Source organism: Armigeres subalbatus, chromosome 2, assembly GCF_024139115.2.
Source record: "Armigeres subalbatus isolate Guangzhou_Male chromosome 2, GZ_Asu_2, whole genome shotgun sequence".
NCBI classification, from domain to species: Eukaryota; Metazoa; Arthropoda; class Insecta; order Diptera; family Culicidae; genus Armigeres; species Armigeres subalbatus.
Window position 1 is genome coordinate 464,429,287 of NC_085140.1, and position 22,686 is coordinate 464,451,972.

Consider the following 22,686-nt stretch of genomic DNA (forward strand, 5'->3'; position numbering starts at 1 on the left):
CGAACGGAACTCCAAGTGATGAAGCTGTCGACCATTCACAGGGAATACCATCCGATTTCCCTAGACCAGCCCAGCCAAAAGTCGTTAATTTCTGTCTTCAATGGAATATTAACGGCTTTTGGAACAATCTCCCAAACCTCGAGTTACTAACTCAAGCTAGTATGCCTTGGATTATTGCTCTCCAAGAAATCAATAAAGCCCCCGCCGATGCTATGGATAGAACACTCGGAAGAAACTACAAATGGATCTGCAAAATCGGCACAAATTTCCGCCATTCAGTGGCCATTGGAGTCCACCAAAGCGTCCCTTTCGACACTCTTGCAATCCACTCTGACTTGCCTATTGTTGGCATCAGAGTCAAAGGTCCCAGCAGTATATCCATTCTGAATTGCTACCTCCCCTGTGGAACAGTGCCCAACATCAAAGCAAAGATTGAAAAAATCATCGAAGATACTCCGCCCCCGCTCATGCTGCTTGGTGACCTTAACGCCCACCACATGAACTGGGGTGGTGAGCGAACTGACGCCCGCGGAGCTATTATCAACAGCATATGCGATAAAGCGGATTTAGTAACTCTGAACGATGGACAGCCAACCTACTTCAACGGGCATTCCCACACAATCATCGACGTAACTGCCGTCAGTAGAACTGTCGTTTCTACATACAAATGGGCTGCCGGAAAAGACTTATATGGAAGTAACCACTTCCCTATTCAAATCAGCGCCAACCTTCCTCCTAGCACGGCTACCCGCCGTCCTAGATGGGTTTACGAAAAGGGAGATTGGAACGCATACGCTTCCTGCATTTCATTCAAGCTAGCTAGAAATCCCCCGCTCGATATGACTGCCTTCGCTGAATCGATAAAACTATCGGCTGAAACCGCCATCCCAAAAACAAGTAATAAACCCGGACGTAGATCCCTTCGATGGTGGACGGAGGAAACTCGTCGCGCTGTCAAGGCACGTCGGAAAAGCCTCAGAGCATTAAGGAGACTTTCACCTAGCCACCCGGATCGTCCAGAATACCTCCAAAACTACAAAGTTAAGCACCAAGATTGCAAGGAAATCATCAGAGAAGCAAAGAAGACCTCATGGGAAGCATTCCTTAACTCCATCGACGCTTCACAATCCACCACTGACCTTTGGAGGAAAGTCAATAGTGTCAGTGGAAAGCGACACTCCAATACTATTACTCTGGACATTGACGGTGACATTACTACTGATCCCGCTACTGTAGCAAATTGCCTTGGAAAATACTTCGCCTCGCTTGTTGACGCTGACAGCTACCCCCTCGATTTCAAGACCACGATCATCAAGTCGCAACCATCAATCGACAAGCTATTACGCCAAAAAATCCATGAAGCATCTCCTCTAGACCAACCATTTTCCTATGGCGAACTCACATATGCTCTAGCCAAAGGTAATGGAAAATCCGCTGGCCCCGATGATATCGGATACCCGCTCATTAAGCAGCTTCCTATTCATGCTAAAACCACCTTCCTAGACCTCCTCAATCGGTTGTGGGAAGAAAGAACTTTCCCAGACAATTGGAAAGAGAGCATCATCATCCCCATCCCCAAGAACAACGTTGCTTCGAGGGACGCAACCAAATTCCGTCCCATCTCCTGACCAGCTGCCCTATCTAAAGTAGCTGAAAGGATGGTCAACAGAAGGCTAAGGGAAAAGTTAGAAAGCGAGGGCAGATTCGACCACAGACAGCACGCTTTCCGAGCAGGCTACGGGACAAACACGTACTTTGCGGCGCTGGGAGACTTGCTTCACGAAGCATACGGCCAAGGCAAACACGTCGACCTCGTATCCCTCGACATTGCCAAAGCTTTCAACCGGACGTGGACCCCCTTTGCTCTCCGCCAGCTGGCGGAATGGGGAATTACTGGTAACACCCTAGCTTTCTGCCAAAATTTCCTGGTCAACAGAACCTTTAAAGTTCAAATCGGCGATACCACCTCCCAGACCTTCCGAGAGGAAACAGGGGTTCCCCAGGGCTCTGTTCTGGCGGTTACCCTCTTCTTAGTGGCCATGAATGGAGTTTTGGCTTCCTACCCCAAACGTACACATATTCGTATACGCCGATGATATCCTGCTTGTAATCATCGGCGACACACCGGGGCGAACAAAATTCGAGCCCAATCTGCGGTGTCCGCCGTCCAAAGGTGGGCTATTTCAGTTGGCTTCACTATGTCTGCTGCCAAATGCATAAGGGGACATGTCTGTCGGTGGAGACACCAACTTCCGGGTCCTTCGCTCAAAATAAACGGCCAATCCATTCCCAACAAGAAAACGGTCCGCATCCTTGGGGTCGACATAGACCGAAAGCTTAATTTTCAACGCCATCTTGACGGTGTCAAATCAGGACTAAAACCTAGGCTCAGCCTTATCAAGACCATCAGCAAACCACACCGATCCAACAATCGCAGACTCAGACTACAAGTAGCTCGAGCAGTCATCGACAGCCGCATCCTATATGGCACAGAGCTAACCTGCGTGGCAATCGAAAACACCATCAAAACTTTAGGCCCGGTCTATAATATGTATGTCCGAACGATATCGGGGCTTCTGCCTTCGACCCCAGCTGAAGCAGCCTGTGCCGAGCTAGGTATACTACCCTTCCGATTGTACCTGCACGCTGCCATTTGCCGAAAGGCGGCTGGTATTACAGCCAAAACTGCCGGGGAAGAAAAAACCTTCCTCCTGAGCCTAGGAGACAGGCTACTACGTGCTGCCTGCGGTTCAACGATCCCACCGATTGCTAAACTCCACTGGCACGGAGCCCTATCCTGGATGCAACCGCCAATCCGCGTCGATAATAGCATCAAAAACAATTTCCACAAAGGGGACAACACCGTACAACTCCGTCAAGCAGTTCTGGAACTCCAGAGAACACGCTATCCCGGACATGAGTATCGATACACGGACGGATCCGTTTCCTCCCGAGGAGTCGGAATTGGAGTTAAAGGAACAAACCTATCCATCTCAAACAGCCTTCCGCCCTACGTGTCCATTTTTTCAGCTGAAATGGCAGCTATCTTCATAGCAGTCACAGCCCCAAATGATAAACCGCTCCTTGTTTTGTCAGACTCAGCCAGTGGTATTCTCGCACTACAGTCCCAATCATCGTCTCATCCCTGGGTACAAGGAACAATCAGAGGAATCGGACCGAGCACAACTTTGGCCTGGATCCCAGGACACTGCGGAATCCCTGGTAACGTAGAAGCAGACCTTCTCGCCTCCACCGGCCATCAAGATGATCGATACACTGACACCGTCCCACTTGATGACGTCAAAAGGTGGATCCATAAGGTTTTTAGTGACAAATGGGAGCTACAATGGCAAAACACCGTTATTCCCCACCTAAGGAAAGTAAAAGGCACGACCAAAGCTTGGACGGATTTACCATCTATGGAAAGCCAGAAAATTCTATCTCGACTAAGAACCGGACACTCCCGTCTATCGCATAATTTCGGCAGTGGCCCTTTCCGGAAAACGTGTGAGTATTGCAACGTCGATAACACCGTCGAGCATGTGCTATGCAACTGCCCGCTATATGAGGTTCCTAGAAGTGCTTACGGAATTTCGAGCAGCATTAGAAACGCTCTCCGCGACGATCCTTCCACCACAACTGCGCTCTTTGCATTCTTAAAAGAGGCCAGGCTCCTCCATGAAATCTAAGCCACAGTTAAACTCCAGTTGGTTGGCTTACCGCCAACATCTACGCCTTTTCAGCAAGCCGCTGATATTGCCCGCGCTATCCGGTAAATCCACTCTGACGTCTCAACTGTTCCAGCCAAACTCATCAGATACAATCAACCATTATTCTGGGTACAAAACCTGGGACGGTGACGGCCCTGGAACTGCCGGGACGCCCCCAACCGGAAGCTAAACGGGACCGGAATGGGGATCCCTCCTGGTTTTTCCGGGAGCGAAACGCCCTCCCAGGACGAGGACAACCCATAGGACCAACAAACGAAACAACCCCAGTTCGAAAACCGACCACACCTCTAGCTTGGGACGATGACGGCCCCGGGACCGTCAGGTCGCCCCCAACCGGAAGCTATCTGGGACCGGAATGGGGATCCCTCCTGGCCTTCCTGGGCGCGAAACGTCCTCCCCAGCTCCCGAAGGAATACTTCAGCCTAGCAAAATATGCGGTGAAAATCAATTCGGTCGGCTTACTGCCGACATCCTAGTGATTGGTTGGCTTACTGCCAACATTCCCATCGGTGCTACCTCAATTGGTCTGGAAAACTATAGTCTCATCCTGTTCGCCTATTACCACTCAACAACGCAGTGGTATTCTCCGCAAATCCAGAATGGAATCCTGATACATAACTGGGAAACCCTGTCGCCGGAAAAGTGTCATCGGGCAGTGTCTTGAGGATTTCTGTCCCATGTGGGTTGGCTTACTGCCAACTCCCTACTACAACCAGTAGCAACTTATTTTGCTCCAGCGTCCAGCTCCACCCAAATTTCATCACATCGTTAGCTCGGAACGACGACGGCCCCGGGTCTTCCAGGTCGCCCCCAACCGGAAGCTGTTTGGGACCGGAATGGGGATACCTCCTGGCCTTCCTGGGTGCGAAACGTCCTCCCCAGCACTCCAAGGAATACTGCATCCTAACAAAACAAACGCTGCAAATCTGAACGGTCGGCTTACTGCCGGCAATCAAACGATTGGTTGGCTTACTGCCAACATCCCTACTAAACTGACTACCATGCAAGGTGACTTGGATCACTAATTAAAGCTGAAAAGGAATCCTAAATCGGTTGGCCTACGGTCGACCACTAGCGCTAAACATACCGCTAACTATACCATCATCTAAACCTTCCAACACCCAGTTGGTTGGCCGATTCTCGTCTTTCTGCAAGCCGTTGATACTGCCCATGCGAATCTGAAAATCACTCTAACTTCCAACTGCTCCAACCAAACTCTTCAGGTCAAACCAGCCGCTTCTCCGGGCACATAACCTGGGACGGTGACGGCCCTGGAACTGCCGGGACGCCCCCAACCGGAAGCTTGACGGGACCGGAATGGGGATCCCTCCTGGTTTTTCCGGGAGCGAAACGCCCTCCCAGGTCTAGGACAACCCATAGGACAAACAAACGAAACAACTCCAGCTGGTTGGCTTACTCCCAACATTTCCAATTTTCTACGTAACTGCTGCCACCATCCACGCTTCAGCAATTTCCACAAGCAAGCAACCTCAGCAAACCGACCATCTTGTTGGTTGGCTTACGCCAACATCCATCTGTCGATATCAGTCGAACCAGCACCCAGCGCGATCATATTCTGGCCCAGCCCATATCAGCCAGTCAATAAGCCAGCATCCTTCCCGCCATCTGACCAAACACTCGTTGGTTGGCTTACTGCCAACATTAAAGCCGCCCAAATACTTGCAGCTCAGTCAATCGCGTACCAACAATCCTCTCCAGCCACGACAAAACTCCAAATTAGTTGGCTTACTGCTAACACCTTGTCTCAGCAACTTTTACGATACAAGCAACTTCAGCAAACTGGTTCATCTACTTGGTTGGCTTACTGCCAACATCCATCCGTCAAACTAGCCGTTGTCTTGTTGGTTGGCTTACACTAACGTCCATCTGTCGATACCAGTCGAACCAACACCCAGCGCGATCATATTTCGGCCCAGCCCACATCAGCCAGTCAATAAGCCAGCATCTTTCCCGCCATCGGATCAAACACTCGTTGGTTGGCTTACTGCCAACATTAACGTCGCCCAAATACTCGCAACTCAGGCAGTCGCGTACCAACAATCCTCTCCAGCCACGACAATACTCCAGTTAGTTGGCTTACTGCTAACATCCTCGCCTCAGCAACCTTTTACGATACAAGCAACTTCAGCAAACCGTTTCACCTATTTGGTTGGCTTACTGCCAACATCCATCCGTCAAGCTAGTCGAACCAGCTTTCAGCGCGACCACACTTCGGCCAACTAATGCCAAAGGTTTCAACGACCCCGGGACTGCCGGGACGCCCTCAACCGGAAGCAGTCTGGGACCGGAATGGGGATCCTCCTGGTTTTCCTGGTGTCAATCCGTACGATTCAACACTTCCACCATCAATACTATACCACCAAGAACTACATAGGCCTTCCACACCTTTTACGGCCGACAATGCTCCAACCAATGACTTCACCTATAATAATCCTGCTCGACTCTGCGTTTGGATGGCTCACCGCCAACTACAATACTACCCTAGTGACTCACCACTATCCAAATAACCTAACTTCTGCAACTCCCGCAAATCCAGAATACAAATCTGGTGGACAACTGGGAACCGCCAAATGGACTCATAGGTTACAACTGCAAGTTTCCAATACCAAAGAATGCTCCTAGAAGTAAATCGGTTAGACAACGGAGGAACCAAATCAGAATCCCACCAATAAATGGAAACATGCAGCTTTTTAGGTCACTGGATGGAGGGGGGCGGGCGTTCTGGGAGCGCCGGGTCGCCCTCAACTGGAAGCTTTATGGGACCAGCATGAGGATCCCTCACGGCGACTCTCTTGGCGCTTTCCGCCCCCACTGATCCAGCCCTTAACATCCAACGTACAACATCAAAGAAACCGGACATTAGCTTAATCCCTAAGCTTGGAGGGCGGCGGCCCTGGGTCGGTCGGGCGTCCCCAACCGGAAGCCGATGGGGACCGGAATGGGATTTCCTCCGGCCTTCCAGGAGTGGCGCCCCTCCCCAGCCTCTTCAAGATCCTAATTCAAACCCAGCAAAGCAGCAACACTACTTTTCATCAAACAGCCTATGGCTGACATTACACCAACTGGCGACGTCAATATGGTCACTCTCCCTCAAACCCAAAGAAATTGGACTTTGGTGGAAAACAGGGCCACATCGAGACCACATTGGAACACATTGACAGCCGACCAAACTCTGAACTGAACAAAATAAAAACGGTTTTCACCCTCAAGCCCAATGGAACTTGGCCCTTTGGTGGAAAACAGGGACAATTAAAAACCATATTACAATACGCTAAACTACAATCTGACAACGTTGTTGGTCAGATTGTTTTTCAACCATATCCTGGCCTCTCCTTCAGGAAACCAACCTACCACCACCTTTGGCAACTTTCTTGCTTTCGAGCCAAACATAGCAACAAACGTAAGAAACGAGAACTTGGCATCGTTGTTGGTCAAGATTCTCGCAAATTTTTCAAATTTCAAAATAGCCAATTACCAAAATACGCAGCAATCCATCAAAATGGTCACAACAACCAGTTTTCTCAATACTGGTACATATAATTCGTCAAAAGAATAGTTGGTATCATCCTTCAGGCAATACCGGCATCTGGTCCTAGCCGGTTGGAAAACCCTGAATCAGAGTTATCCAATCTATCTTTGGTTTTTTCCCTAACAAACACGCATAAAGCAAGTACGCCAGATTCAACCCGCCTACCAAAATTCTTCCGAGTCTGACATAACCGCCGGCCACTGGATGGGGGGGAGGCGGAGTCGCGGGAGCGCCGGGTCGCCCTCAACTGGAAGCTTTTGGGGACCAGCATGAGGATCCCTCGCGGCTTCTCTCTCGCGGCGCTCGCTCTACCACCTCTATCTCGACTGGCCTTCTACCAGCAAGCACAGTGATCACCATAAGGAACGTTGAATGGGGCGGTTACCGCTCCGGGATGCAGGCACGACCCCAACCGAAAGCAGAATGGGATCGGAATGGGGACCCCTGCTGGCATACCCTGGGGCGATTAGCCCCCCCATCCTAAAATCATCGATAGAGAAACGACGTCAACCAAAGCAACATCGCACCCAATTAAAAGCAAGCTAGGATCGGAGTACCGCAACTTATTGAAACTAATAATTTCTAATTCTAAACTCACCGATTCAAACCTTTCGGTATCAACAAATACTGGGAAGCCTTTTCTTCGACCAGACCGAGCAGGGATTCTTCCTTCTGATTGGCGACACCTAAAATGGAAGAAATAGATGTAACTCCTATTCTTCAAACTAAGATGATTGGAACAATACTCACACATTTCCATCCCGTCCGGATATGGTACCAGACAGGAATACTTTCCTCGATCTATCGGCTGCCAGTGCCCAATGCCCAAACCAACCTAAGTTGATGAAGGGCCCCTCCGGTTGGCCGATGCGACTACACCCTAGGGCGATCAGCGGAATTTTGCCTCGTCTGTTGCCGCATCGCCGGAGGGAACTTGGGCGCTGTTGGCTTACACCAACGGTGGTCCAGCCCCCCAGAAGGAACGGATAGAATCGATCCTTTTTCTCTGGCTCAGTCCCTGGGAGCGATGAAGTCGATCCCGCAGCAACAGCCGTATGGCTTTCCATCTACATACGTCGCCACCCATCCTCTCCATCGAAACCGAGAAGACAGCACATCCTCCCAATCCTAGGAACACCATCAGCACCAGCCGGGTCAAACTAGAACCCCTTTCCATGGAAACGAACCTGAAAAGAATAAAAGAAAACTACGCTAAACAAATCGGATCACATTAGGAAAACGATACAGAAGGAGCCAACCCAGGAACAAGCACTCTACTCAGCGCGCATACCCTGGAGGCAATTTAGAAAACAAACATCTAGGACCCTCCTTCTCAACAAGATATCACCATCGCAAAACCAGCACCAACGAAACTCAAACTGCTACAACATCCCTCGGTAACAGCCCTGCACTTTCCTTCTACGACTGGATTATCATCTTTAATTTCAACATGGCCGCAGGCCAATCACCAAACCGACCACTTTCGAATCACCCCAAACCAAATAAACAACTGTCATAGTTTTTCCGGCCGTTTTCCGCCGGAATTTACACTCACAATTTCTGTACAACGCATTACACCACACCACACTGTTTAATCTTAATTTGCCACCGGTCTCACCCACAAAAGCAGTTAAACCCGCGCCCATGCTGTAGACCGAAATCACCCGAAATAGCTTGTGGCAAACGAAATCACACGCACGATATTTTCTCGGAAGGGACATAACCCTACTTTGGCACGATGCACTTCCCTCAAACCCATAATCGCCGATTTCCTTCCGTATTCCTACCTGTCAAGCAGCCTATTACCCAACTTCCAACCCGGAAGCTTTTCGTCCTCGACTCATCCGATTTTTATGCCAAACGCAAAACCAAATTAATTAATTAATTATACTACGCACATGAAGCAAAGAACTGTTAGAGCAAATTTTTCGATAGCTGTCACTGCAAACACAACAAACTAGTATTACCCTAATTACCTGTTATACCCTCTGTCAACAATGTGTAAATTATCTTCAGCAGCCACCTAGTGGACAGTAGCACAACCCATTACCCAGCAAAGCTTGTTAGATTTCTGTCAGACTTAGGTCAGACCCAAAAGCACCAAACCAAAGTTTTACCAGTTAGGCATTAAGCAAACATGGCGAGACCCCCAGGTTGGGCTCGGAGAAAAGCCCTTCTGGCTTTTTCTCTATCTTTTAGTGATGAACTCTAATCTTTGAAAAATCACTTTAATAAAGCTTAAAAAAAAAAAAAAAAAATAAAACCCGCTCCCTAGCCCCGGTGTACAACCGCGCGGTTAGGTTGGTTTCAGGGCACCTTCCATCAACACCCGCAGACATCGCTTGCGCCGAGGCCGGCGTAATACCGTTCCGCCACAAAGTTACTGCCTCCCTCAGCACCAAAACCGTCAGTTTTCTCGAGAAAACCAAGGCCTCCAACAGCACTTGCCACCTTCTCGGCAGGGCCGATGAAGCGTTTCACCATACCACCCAACAACCACTCCCCAAGATCGCTGGACTTCACCGCCTCGGTCCAAGGGACTGGGCCTCCAGAGCCCCAAAAATCGATTGGTCTCTAAAAGCCCAGCTACGCAGAAACCCCAACCAGCAGCTGGCTCAGCGACTTTTCGGTGAGCGGATTAACGCCAGGTACAGGACACACACGGTCAGATACACCGATGGATCCAGAGCCGCCGGCAAAGTGGGTATCGGAGTCGACTCTACCGACGGTTCGACTCAGTCCCACAGGCTACCGAACACCTGCTCCGTCTTCTCGGCGGAAGCCGCTGCCATCTTTCAAGCGGTGTCCCAGCCGTGCAGCGGACCCATGCTGATCGTGTCCGACTCGGCTAGCGCCCTCTCCGCCCTGCCCTCCGCAGCAAATCGCCATCCATTCATCCAGGCCATCCAGGAGAATATCGATGAAAAGACCACCCTGATGTGGGTCCCTGGCCACGCTGGCATCGCTGGCAACGAAAGCGCCGACATCTTGGCCAACATCGGCAGAGCCAGTCCACTGATTACCCGCAGCGTCCCGGCCGACGATGCGAAGCGCTGGATTAAACAGCAGGTGAGCAATGCCTGGGCTAACGAGTGGCACAAGGAGCGGAACCTATGCAGAATGGTTAAGGGCTCCACCCTTCCCGGAACAGACCTGCCCAACCGCCGTGAGCAGATGGTGCTGTCCCGACTGCGTACGGGGCACACCAATCTAACGCATAACCTGGGCTCTGGGGATTTCCACCATCGCTGCACCACCTGCCAATGTAGAAACACCATCAGTCACATCATCAACAACTGCCCTGAATACGAAGGAGCACGGCAAGCCAACAACATCGGCAACGCGGTCGAGGCACTCAACAACAATCCCATCAACGAACGACTGCTTATCAACTTTTAAAGGATAGCAAACTATACTACCGGATCTGACAACACCCCAAATGATACTGACCCCCAGCAAACCAACCCTGACAACTCTATGGAATACGGAACACAAACTACCACGCCAGATCACCACCGGAAAAACGCTATGCACTACGGACATGACATGGACAATGCACCAACCTCGTTGGAAACCGAAATCTAGAATAACCAATTATTACGGCTCCCCTCAGGACCAACATTATTTTTTGCCACGGCACCCTTCCGGGCCGAAATCGATCCTAGGTTATCAAATTTTTATGTAAAACACTATGTATTATACTCTCTTTTTCTCGCCGGAGACGAGCCAGCCTCGGGCTGAAAGTCTCCTTAATAAAGACACAAAAAAAAAAAAAAAAAAACCCTAAAATATCAAATTTAAAATGTCTCAGTTTGAATCGAGCATCGTTTGCGTACGGACGTATTTTTTTCGCTCCCGGACGATTTTCTCGTTCATTATTCGGCGTGTGTTTCGGCTGATAGTCAGCCATTTCAGTGTTTCGGACGACTGGCGTTCCGCCCCAACTCCCGGCGAGTGTTACGGACGATCGGCGTTCCTCCCCATATCGACGGTAGTGACGGAAGTTTTCGGCGCGAGTGTTTTGGCGTTTTTTCGGCGACTGGTGCTACGCCCCAACTCCCGGTGTCAGTGCGCGAGTGGCCCCGTGACGCCATTTGGCGGGCACGCCACCAGTTTTGGCTGGTAGGACGCGGCATTTTCGTAAAAACCCCCGAAAAATCGACTGCCATTTTTTTGGACTTTTCGGCACCAAACTTGGCCAGGGCCTAGGGGACCACGGCTCCGGACCCTGCCCTTGGACGCGACCCGATCCGGCCAGTGGTTCCGGAGAAATTTCGATTTTCCCGTTTTCGCGTGACGTCATTCGGACGGTGACGCTCCCATTCGGCCGGTGGGACGCGCGTTTTCGAGTGTTTTTGTGCGGAGTGAAAAGGCACTTTTCCGTCGGCCGCGCAGGCTGAAATTCGGTCAGCGCGCAAAGGGCGAAGCGGTTTACCGCCCAACATCGGTCCCGGACCGATCGGATAGCGGCCACCGGTGATATCCGCGACCCGGTAAGTGACTTTTTCCCCAAAGACTTTCCCACCCCGTGGTGGAGACGCGTGGTGATTGTTCACTTCGCGAGTGATTTTTGTGCTACGACATCGCACGCACGCCGCGTTTCGTTCCCGTAAGCGCGTTTTGACCGCCCGTGCCGGTTGGCGGCGCGAGTGCGGTCATCGGAGATGGCCACGGGCCTCTCCTTCAGCCTAGGGGACCCAGGGGGCCCCGAGAATGGCAACAAAAACGTACAAAACCGACGCGATGGTGAGTACACCGGCAGGAGATTGCCGAGTTTTATGGACCCAACCGGTACTTCCGGTCCGCTCCAGGTCCTTCGCCTACAGGGCGCAGGTAAGGCGCTACCATCCAACCCGTTCCTGATCCGCCGATCGGTCGAGTCCTATCTCGGCGGAACAATCGACGGAGCAACCAAGGAGAATCGCGGGGCGTCATACGCCCTGAAAGTTAGAAGCGCATCGCAGTTCTCCCGATTGCTGAAAATGGACAAGTTGTGCGACCAGACACCCGTCACCGTCACCGAACACCCGACGCTCAACGTGTCAAAGTGCGTCGTGTCCTGCGTCGACGCGGTGGATATGCCGGAAGACTATCTTCTGACGGAACTCCAGGACCAGGGAGTACGAGAAGTCTACCGCATCAAGCGGCGAGATGCAGATGGTAAGTTAACCAACACGCCCACCATTGTCCTTACCATCTCCGGAACCCAAATCCCTGAGCACATCCACTTCGGGTGGACCCGGTGTGCAACGCGGAATTATTATCCGAACCCGATGCGTTGCTACCGGTGCTGGGATTTTGGACACACCGTCAGTCGTTGCACCAACCCAGCGCAAGTCTGTGGAAACTGCGGTAAACACCACCAGCCGGAGGCCGCAATGTCAACCGACGAAGCCCCCCCCGCCCCATCTCGCCCTCAATTCCCCGATTCGCAACACTGCAAATTTTGCAAATGCGACAGTCACCCAACGTCCAGCCGCAAGTGTCCCTTGTACCTGAAGGAGGTCGAGGTCCAACGGGTCGAGGTAGACCGCGGCATTCCGTACCCGCAAGCGCGAAGAGAAGTAGAAGCCCTCTCCAATCCCGGACAATCCAACTCCTTCGCCAAAATTACCAGCTCCAGCAAGGACCACGAAATTGAGGAGCTTCGCAAGCAGGTAAGCCAACTCCAAGCCGCAGCCAAGCCCAAGCCAACAAGCCTTGGAGGCCGCCTGGAGGCGGTGAAAAGCAACGGTACCATCGAGGATCTCGTTGAAAAAGTGGCAGCTCTGACGCAAATGGTCTCGAAGTTGCAGGAGTCCATCTCGGTGAAGGACAAAATCATCGAGAGACTGCGCAACGAGATCAAGAACCCGAACCAGCAAGCCAAAACTGCCAAGCCGAAGAAGAATGTCTCCGCCTACGACATCTTCAGCGACGAGGACATGGACACGTCCAAGCAGACGCCTAAGCGAGAGCGCGCGCCGAAGGATTCCGGCGACAGCAGCGACTCCTCTGCTCCAAGGACGAAGCGAGGGGCGATACCAAAGGTAAAGTAAACAGTTTACGAGCTCCGTCTGCCTTCTCTGCACCCTTAAGTTAAACCTACCACAAACCTCTCCCATCCTTTTCAATCCTAAATCCCACAAGACTACATCCAACAGAAATGTGCATACGGAGCTCCACATTAGAGTACCCGTTACTCCAACTGTCAACACTACCCCACCACCCCCAACAACACCAACACCAACACCCACCACCGACAACATAATGGCCGCAGATGAGCATCCGAGTAGCCGGGGCCCCGCCAGTGCGGACGCTACACCCCTACCGGAACTGGCGGACAACCCCCGACGCTCGGACGCTGACCCTGCCAGCCAGGACCTAGCAAGCTCGTCGAGGGACACCGAGGGATGCAAGAGTATAGCTGATGGTGTACTTGGGACGCTTTGTAATTCCCCAACGGACTACGCGGGATTCAAGCCTAAAACCAACCAAGCGCAAAGCCCCAGCGCCGCATCCGCGGACGAAGCCCAAGTATTCCCTCCATTAGGAGCCGACATGACTGCCGACCAATACGATGAACTTCATAGGAGAAGGTACGGCCCTAAAGCCGTCATCCTACCAGGACCATCCCACGTGAGTAGTGCCTCCACAAACACGACTGACCACGGCGAGGGACTTGCCTCCGGAAGAGCTCTGGGGGGGAGCACACCCCCGACACGAACCTGGTCCAACACCTCTTTTTGCCCATCTCTGCCGGTTGCGGGTTCCGGACCCACAACGTCATCCACGACGCTGGCTCTCCAGTGGAACATTAATGGTTACTACAATAACCTATGTGACCTGGAGCTGCTAGTATCGAGCTCGAACCCGGTGACCATCGCACTCCAGGAAATCCACCGAGCGACGCCTGCCGCCCTAGACCGGACACTTGGTGGCCGGTATAAATGGTTTGCGTCAATCGAGCCGAACGTTTATCGGTCAGCTGCAGTGGGAGTCCTGAAAGAAGTACCCGCCACAGAAATCCCAATAGTCGCAGACTTCCCCATCGTTGCGGTGAGGATAGAATGGCCGCTCCCAGTAACGGTTGTCTCGATCTACATCCCCAGCGGCAAACGGCCGAATCTCAAGAACACCCTGGTGAGTATGATCGAAAACCTCCCATCCCCCGTAATCATCCTGGGCGATGTCAACGGTCACCACCAATCCTGGGGTGGCCGCACGAACAATGCTAGAGGGATCGCCATATCCAATGCCGCGGCCGAAGCTGGCCTCATCCTGCTTAACGACGGCACCCCGACCTTCCGCCGAGGGTCCACGGAGTCCGCTGTCGACGTCTCGATGGCCTCGAGTGGCTTAGTGAGTAGGCTTCTCTGGTCCACCGACGGGGACCCCAGAGGTAGCGACCACATGCCGATACTCCTGGCCCTGGACAGTGCCCCCACCGACATCACTCGCAGACCACGATGGCTATACGGAGACGCGGACTGGGACAGTTTTCAGCGGGAGATCGAACGCGAGCTGTCCCAGTTCCCGCAACCATCCACGACCGACATCTCCGACGCCATTCTGCACGCCGCGGAGCGCGCCATCCCCAGAACCAGCCCCAACCCGGGCCGTAAAGCCGTCCACTGGTGGTGTGACGACACCAAAAAAGCGGTTAAAGCCCGACGGAAGGCCCTCCGCGCGCTGCAGAAGGCTAAAAAGCGACACCCTGCCGACAACCAGCTCCTCGAAGAGATAAAGTCCAGCTACCAGGCCGCCAGGAACAACTGCCGACAAACCCTGCGCGAGGCCAAGGACAAGGCATGGACTACCTTCCTGGACGGGATAAATCCGGAGCAGTCCTCGACCGAGCTCTGGAGGCGGATAAACTGCTTCCAGGGGAAACGACGTGCCAATGGAATCGCCCTCTCCGTCGACGGCGTCACGCATCGTGACCCCACGATCGTGGCCGATACACTAGCCGACCATTTCTATCGACAATCGTCGTACGCCGAGTACCCAGAAGCATTCCGGAAGAAGCATCCGCCCCCTGCGTCGGATATAGCCGCTTTCGTAGTACCACCCGACAACGGCGACGCCATGAACCGGCCATTCTCCATGGCTGAACTAGAATTCGCTCTTCAGAAAGGTAAGGGCAAATCCGCCGGCCCGGACTCCACCGGGTACCCCATGTACCAGAAACTACCCCCAAGTGGAAAGTCCGCCTTTCTGGAGGCGATTAACAGGGAGTGGACTAGTGGCACCCTCCCAGCGGATTGGAAAGAGAGTCTCGTGGTCCCGATTCCAAAAAACGGAGGCCCAGCAAACGAGGCGGAAGCTATCGGCCAATAGCTTTGACAAATGTCGGCTCCAAAATTATGGAGCGAATGGTAAACCGGCGGCTGACCCACTACCTCGAGTCTACAGGTAAACTAGATGACCGACAACACGCCTTCAGACCCGGACGCGGTACAGGAACGTACCTTGCCTCCCTGGGGGAGATCCTCGATGAAGCCAAGTCCCAAGGTAAGCACGCCGAGCTGGTGTCCCTGGATATATCGCGCGCCTACAACCGCGCGTGGACCCCCGGTGTTTTGAAGAAGCTGGCACTCTGGGGTGTCTCCGGCAACCTCCTCCACTTCGTTAAGAATTTTTTGTCCAGTTTAGTCCAAGCAAGCGACGAGAACAGACGTGTTTCTCTCCCCGTCGTGCGTTTTTTCCAAGCGTTTTCTTTCCGTGATTCGGCTGACAGTCAGCCAAAAGTACCCGTTCCGCGTGTGAAGTGGTGAAAAGTGTTCGGCCATTTTTGGCAAAAAACCGGTCCCGGACCCAATCCGTGCGTGTTTCCGAATTCCTCCGTTTCGCGTGTGACGTCATTCGGCGGTGACGCTGCCAATTCGGCTGGCAGAACGCGAAAAATCGAAAAATACCGTCCAAAAAAAGTGCGCCATTTTTTGAGAGGTATCGGAGTGAAACTCGGTCGGGGCGTAGGGGGAGGCTGATCCGGACCACAGCCTTGGACCCGACCCGATCCGGCCACCGGTTCCGGAGAAATCGCGTTTTTTCGTTTTGGCGTGACGTCATTCGGCGGGTGACGCTCCCATTCGGCTGGTGGGACGCGTGTTTTCAAGTGATTTTCAGTGCGGTGAAAAAACACTTTTCCGTCGCCGGCGGCAGCTGAAACTCGGTCAGCGCGCTAAGGGCGAAGTGCATAACCGTCCAAAACCGACTCCGGCCCAATCGGACTGTGGCCACCGGAGATATCCGTGTTCCGGTGAGTACCAATCTCCCCATACATTTTCTCGCCCCGTGGTGGAGACGCGTGGTATTTTGTGTGACCGCTTTCGTTTTTCGTACCGCGACATCGCACACACGCCGCGGATCGTCGTTTCAGCGTGTTTCAACCGCCCGTGCCGGTTCGGCGGCGCGAGTGCGGTTACTCGGAGATGGCCTCGGGCCACTCCTTCGGCCTAGGGGACCCGGGGGGCCCCGATAATGGCAATCATGTAACGAATCGCCTCGACGGCGAATATACGGGACGCAGGCTCCCAGTATATATGGACACAACAAATAGTGCGGGTCAGCTCCAGGTGCTGAGATTACAAGGCGCAAATGGCCAACCGCTACCAGCGAACCCCTTCCTCCTTCGAAAGTCGGTGGAAGCCTTCCTCGGAGGGATTATCGATGGCGCTAGTAAGGAGAACCGCGGTGCATCGTACGTGCTCAAGGTAAGAAGCAAGGCACAGTTCTCCAAGTTGCTCACCATGAAGCAGCTCGTCGATGGCACTCCCGTGACAGTCGTAGAACACCCGCACCTCAATGTCGTTAAGTGCGTGGTCTCCTGTTTCGATGCCATCGACCTGCCCGACGACTATCTGCTGGAAGAACTCCGCAGTCAAGGGATCCGTGAGATTTACAGAATCAAAAAGCGGACGCAGGACGGTAAGCTGGCCAATACTCCCGCCATCGTACTGACGATTGCTGGCACAGTCATCCCAGAATTCGTCACATTCGGATGGACTCGCTGTCAGACAAGGAACTATTATCCGAATCCCATGCGGTGCTTCAAATGCTGGGATTTCGGACATACAAGCAAGAGGTGCCCCAGTCCCGAACAAGTTTGCGGCAACTGTTCGAAGCAGCACCAAGCCAGTTCCAACATCGACGACAACAACCGCCCACAGTGCACAGAGCAGCAGTACTGCAAGTTCTGCCGCACAAATGACCACCAGACGTCAAGCAGAAGATGCCCGGCCTACAAGCTGGAGACCGAAGTTCAACGATTGAAGGTGGACCGAGGGCTATCCTACCCCCAAGCCCGACGGGAGGTAGAAGCTCTACATGGATCAAGTCAAGCCGGTTCGTATGCAAAAACAACTGCATCCAGCAAGGACTCCGAGATCGAAGAACTTCAAAAGAAGGTGAGTGAACTGAAGATGGCTAACAGTGGTGTCTCCGCCCGCTTGGCGTCAGTCCAGAAAAACGGCACCATTGAAGACCTGGTACTCCAAGTCGCCAAGCTTACGGAGCAAGTTACCAAGCTGCAAGACAACCTGAACGTGAAGGACCAAATCATCGAAAGGTTAAGGACCCAGATTAAGCAAGATCAAGAAACACCCAAAGCCAAGGTCAAGCCAACCAAAAGTGAAGTGTACGACATTTTCTCGAGCGACTCTGACATCACGGACGCACCGGCAAAGCAAACACCAAAGCGAGACCGGTCGTCGCGCGGCTCCGGGGAAAGCAGTGACAACGCAGCCAACCCTAAGGCCAAGCGTGGCGCAATACCTAAGGGAACTAAGTAAGTAACTTACAGGCTCAGTTTTGCCATTGATTTCCTTTACCAAACCGACAAGACCCTTCCCATTACCCTCTTCAATCCCCACCTTACCAATATCCCCAGTAAAGGAAATATGCAAACTGAGCCTTACACAAGGGTACTTGTTACTCAAGTTGCAAACCGAACAACCTTACCGCCCACCATCACTACCCCACGACCACCAACACCCACCACAAACATTACAATGGCCGCAGTTGAGCATCCGAGTAGCCGGGGCCCCGTCAGTGCGGACGCTACACCCCCACCGGAACTGGCGGACAACCTCCGGCGCTCGGACGCTGACCCTGCCAGCCAGGATAGTCCAAGATCTGCGAGGGACTTCGAGGGAGTGAAGCGTAAAGCAGATGGCGCACTCGGGACGCAAAACAATTCCCCGACGGACGACGAGGGAGCCAAGCTTAACATCTGTCAAGTACCAAGCCCAAGCTCTGCGTGGGACATCGACGGAGTCAAGCGTTATCCAGTTGGCGTGCTCGACGCAGTCCATTTCCCGACGGACGACGAGGGAAGTCAAACGCAAGCGCAAAGCCCCAGTGCCGCACTAGCGGACGAAGCCCAAGCATTCCCTCCATTAGAAGCTGATATAACCGCCGACCTCTATGACATGCTCCACAAAAAACGGTATGGCCCCAACGCTGTCATCCTGCCCGGTACCTCCCATGTGAGTATCACCACCACAACCACAGTTCTCTGCGGCGAGGACCTGCCTCCGGAAGAGCTCTGGGGGGGAGCACACCTCCGCCACAATCCTGGTCCAACACCACTTTTTTCCCGTCGCCTCCCCCATCTCTGCCGGTTGTGGGTTCCGGACCCTCAACCTCGTCCACAATACTAGCCCTCCAGTGGAATATAAACGGGTTCCACAATAACCTGTGTGACCTGGAGCTGCTAGTCTCAAACACGGAGCCGATAGCCATAGCGCTTCAAGAAGTCCATCGAGTCACGCCTGTAGCCATGGACCGTACCCTTGGCGGGCGCTACAAGTGGTTCGCCAAGATAAAGCAGAATGTCTACCAATCCGCCGCGGTTGGTGTTCTGCAGGACATCCCAGCAAGCGAAATATCCGTCGTCGCCGATTTCCCAGCCGTAGCCGTGAGAATCGAGTGGCCGTTCCCGATAACGGTCGTCTCGGTGTACATCCCCAGTAGCAAGATACCTAACCTGAGGAACAAACTGGTGAGTATCCTGGATAAGCTACCGTCTCCAGCAATCATACTGGGTGATGTAAACGGCCACCATCGATCCTGGGGCAGTAATCGAAACAACGCCAGAGGAAACACCATCTTTAACGCCGCCGCCGACGCCAATTTCACGGTCCTTAACGACGGCTCTCCTACCTTCCGCCGAGGGTCAACGGAGACAGCCATCGACGTTTCCATGGCCTCGAGTGACGTTGTGCGGAGACTTCTCTGGTCCACCGATGGGGACCCTAGAGGAAGTGACCACACGCCGATCCTCCTGGCTCTCGACACTGCACCCACAAACATCAGCTACCGGCCGCGGTGGCAATACGGAGTGGCAGACTGGGGCAGTTTTCAGCGGGAGATCGAACGCGAGCTGTCCCAACTGCCACCTCCATCGATCTCCGAAATGTCAGAAATCATCTTGCGCGCAGCCGAACAGACCATCCCGAAGACCAGCCCCAACCCGGGTCGAAAAGCAGTCCACTGGTGGAGCGACGGTACAAAGGCGGCTGTCAAAGCCCGCCGCAAGACACTTCGAGCCCTCAAGAAAGCGAAGGAACGCCTCCCAGCCAACCATCCGCGGATCGAGGAACTCCGAGTCAGTTACCAGGCCGCAAGGAATGACTGCCGTCAAACCTTGCGCGAGGCCAAAGAAAAGTCCTGGGCTGACTTCCTCGACGGAATAAATCCGGATCAATCGGCAACGGAGCTTTGGAGGCGAATAAATTGCTTCCAGGGCAAAAGACGTGGAAAAGGCATCACTCTATCCATCAATGGAGTCACCGAGCGAGACCCAACGGTGATTGCTGACGCGCTTGCTGACCACTTCCAGCAACAGTCTTCCTACGACAGCTACCCGGAAGCCTTTCGAAAGAAAATCGAGCACCCGCTTCGAGATCGCCGCTTTCCAAATTCCACCGGATGACGGAAACCCCTTCAACCGCCCTTTACGATGGCCGAGCTGAATTTCGCGCTCGAAAAGGGAAAGGGTAAGTCTGCAGGCCCGGACTCCACCGGGTACCCTATGTTTAAAAACCTCCCCCCGAGTGGAAAATCAGCCTTCCTGGAGGCGATAAATAAGGAATGGTCGGACGGTACGCTTCCCTCCGAGTGGAAATCCAGCTTCGTCGTTCCCATCCCGAAGAGTCAAGGTCCAGCAAACGAGGCAGGAAGTTACCGCCCGATCGCGCTCACCAATGTCGGGTCGAAGATAATGGAGCGAATGGTCAACCGGCGATTGACCCAGTACCTGGAGGCTACCGGCAGGCTGGACGATCGGCAACACGCGTTCCGGTCCGGACGTGGCACGGGAACACATCTCGCATCCCTGAGCCAGATATTGGAGGACGCCAGGATACAAGGTATGCATACTGAGATTGCTTCGCTGGACATATCTTCAGCATACAGTCGGGCTTGGACCCCAGGAGTTCTAAAAAAGCTGGCCCTCTGGGGTGTCACCGGTAACCTCCTACACTTTATCAAAAACTTCTTGCTGGACCGCTCTTTCCGAGTTTTACTCGGAAACCAGCCATCAAAGACCGTGAAAGAGGAAACCGGTGTACCCCAGGGATCAGTGATAGCTGTCACATTATTCCTGGTGGCGATGGAGGGCGTCTTTGCCGACCTCCCTAAGGAGATCTTCATACTGGTCTACGCCGACGACATTTTGTTGCTCGCCGTCGGAAAGCACATCAGGACAATCAAGAGAAAGCTTCAAGCGGCCGTGAACCGCGTCTCCAAGTGGTGCCAGGCTGCCGGCTTCACCATGTCGGCCACCAAGTGCGTCCGCACCCACATCTGCCAATCCGGCCACCGACTTCAGCCCATCAAGTTGAACGACTCCCCCATCCCGACCAAAAACGCCGTCAGAATCCTGGGTGTTACCGTGGACCGCCGCCTCACCTTCGGCGAACATTGCAAGAAGACCCGAGAGGCTTGTAAGGTACGTATCAACATGCTGAAAACGATCTCCAGGCGACGAACACGAAGCGACCGAGCGTTGCGACTCCAGGTGGCCGATGCCGTTATCACTAGCCGCCTAACGTACGGGCTAGAAGCCACCTCGATGAACGCCGACGAGATCACGCGATCCCTGGCCCCGATCTACAATCGCGCGGTCAGAATCGTCTCGGGTCATCTCCCTTCCACACCAGCGGATGTCGCATGCGCCGAAGCGGGAGTGCTCCCCTTCCGATTCAGAGTGGCTGCCGCGCTAAGCTCCAAAACAGTCGGCTATCTTGAAAAAACGAAGGATTCCAACAGCACCTGCCACCTCCTCGGCAGAGCCGACGAACTCTTCCACCGTACAACCCAACAAGCTCTTCCCAAAGTCGCCGGACTTCACCGCCTCGGTCCAAGGGACTGGGCCTCCAAGTCTCCAAAAGTCGACCTTTTCCTAAAGTCCCAGCTACGCAGAGCCCCCAATCGGCAGTTGGCACAAAACCTCTTCACTGAGCGGATCAACACCAGGTACCGAACACACACCATCAGGTACACCGACGGATCCATGGCCGCCGGAAGAGTAGGAATCGGAGTTGACTCCAGCGACGGACAGTCCCAATCCCACAGGCTGCCTAACATGTGCTCGGTCTTCTCGGCGGAGGCCGCAGCCATCTTTCAGGCAATCTCCCAACCGAACAGCGGACCCACACTAATTGTGTCTGACTCGGCAAGCGCACTCTCTGCCTTGCCCTCCGCATCCAACCGCCACCCGTTCATCCAAGCGATCCAGGAATACATCGACGACAACACCACCCTGATGTGGGTCCCCGGCCACGCAGGAATAGCTGGCAACGAAAGTGCCGACATTCTGGCTAACATCGGCCGAGCAAGCCCCTATATCACCCGCAGCGTCCCTGCCGACGATGTGAAGCGATGGCTGAAGCAGCAAATCAGCACGGCTTGGGCCAACGAATGGCGGAAACAAAGAAACCTCTGCAGGATGGTAAAAAACTCCACCCTTCCCGGAACCGACCTGCCCAATCGCCGTGAGCAGATGGTGCTGTCTCGCATGCGTACGGGGCACACCAATCTGACGCACAACCTGGGCCCAGGAGAGTTCCACCATAAATGCATCATCTGTCACTGCAGGAACACCATTTGCCACCTCCTAAACAACTGCCCACAATACGACGAGGCAAGAAGGGCGAATAACATCAACAACGCAGTCGACGCCCTAAAAAATGACCCGATCAGCGAGCGGCTGCTCATCAATTTTTTGAAGGACAGCAAGCTTTTTTACCGAATCTAACGACCTGGTAACCCGAATCGACAAACCCCCGAAGAAATTATACCGACCCCCGCAAACCCACCCTGACACTTCTACGGACACCTCTACACAAACTGCCCCACGCTGGAACTATCACCGGAAAATCGCAACATACCACGGACATCCAAACGGAAAATGCACCAACC

At 53.4% G+C, this 22,686-nt stretch overlaps 2 protein-coding genes across 2 annotated transcripts; both read left to right on the top strand.

Annotated features, from left to right (window-relative positions):
• Positions 1-15,626: 15,626 nt before the first annotated feature.
• Positions 15,627-16,037, top strand: LOC134210537 (uncharacterized). The gene has a single exon (XM_062686581.1). The coding sequence runs from the start codon at positions 15,627-15,629 to the stop codon at positions 16,035-16,037; it is 411 nt and encodes a 136-aa protein (XP_062542565.1).
• A 4,187-nt stretch (positions 16,038-20,224) lies between these two features.
• LOC134210538 (uncharacterized) lies at positions 20,225-22,522 on the top strand. Its single transcript, XM_062686582.1, has one exon. The coding sequence runs from the start codon at positions 20,225-20,227 to the stop codon at positions 22,520-22,522; it is 2,298 nt and encodes a 765-aa protein (XP_062542566.1).
• The last annotated feature ends 164 nt before the right edge of the window (positions 22,523-22,686 follow it).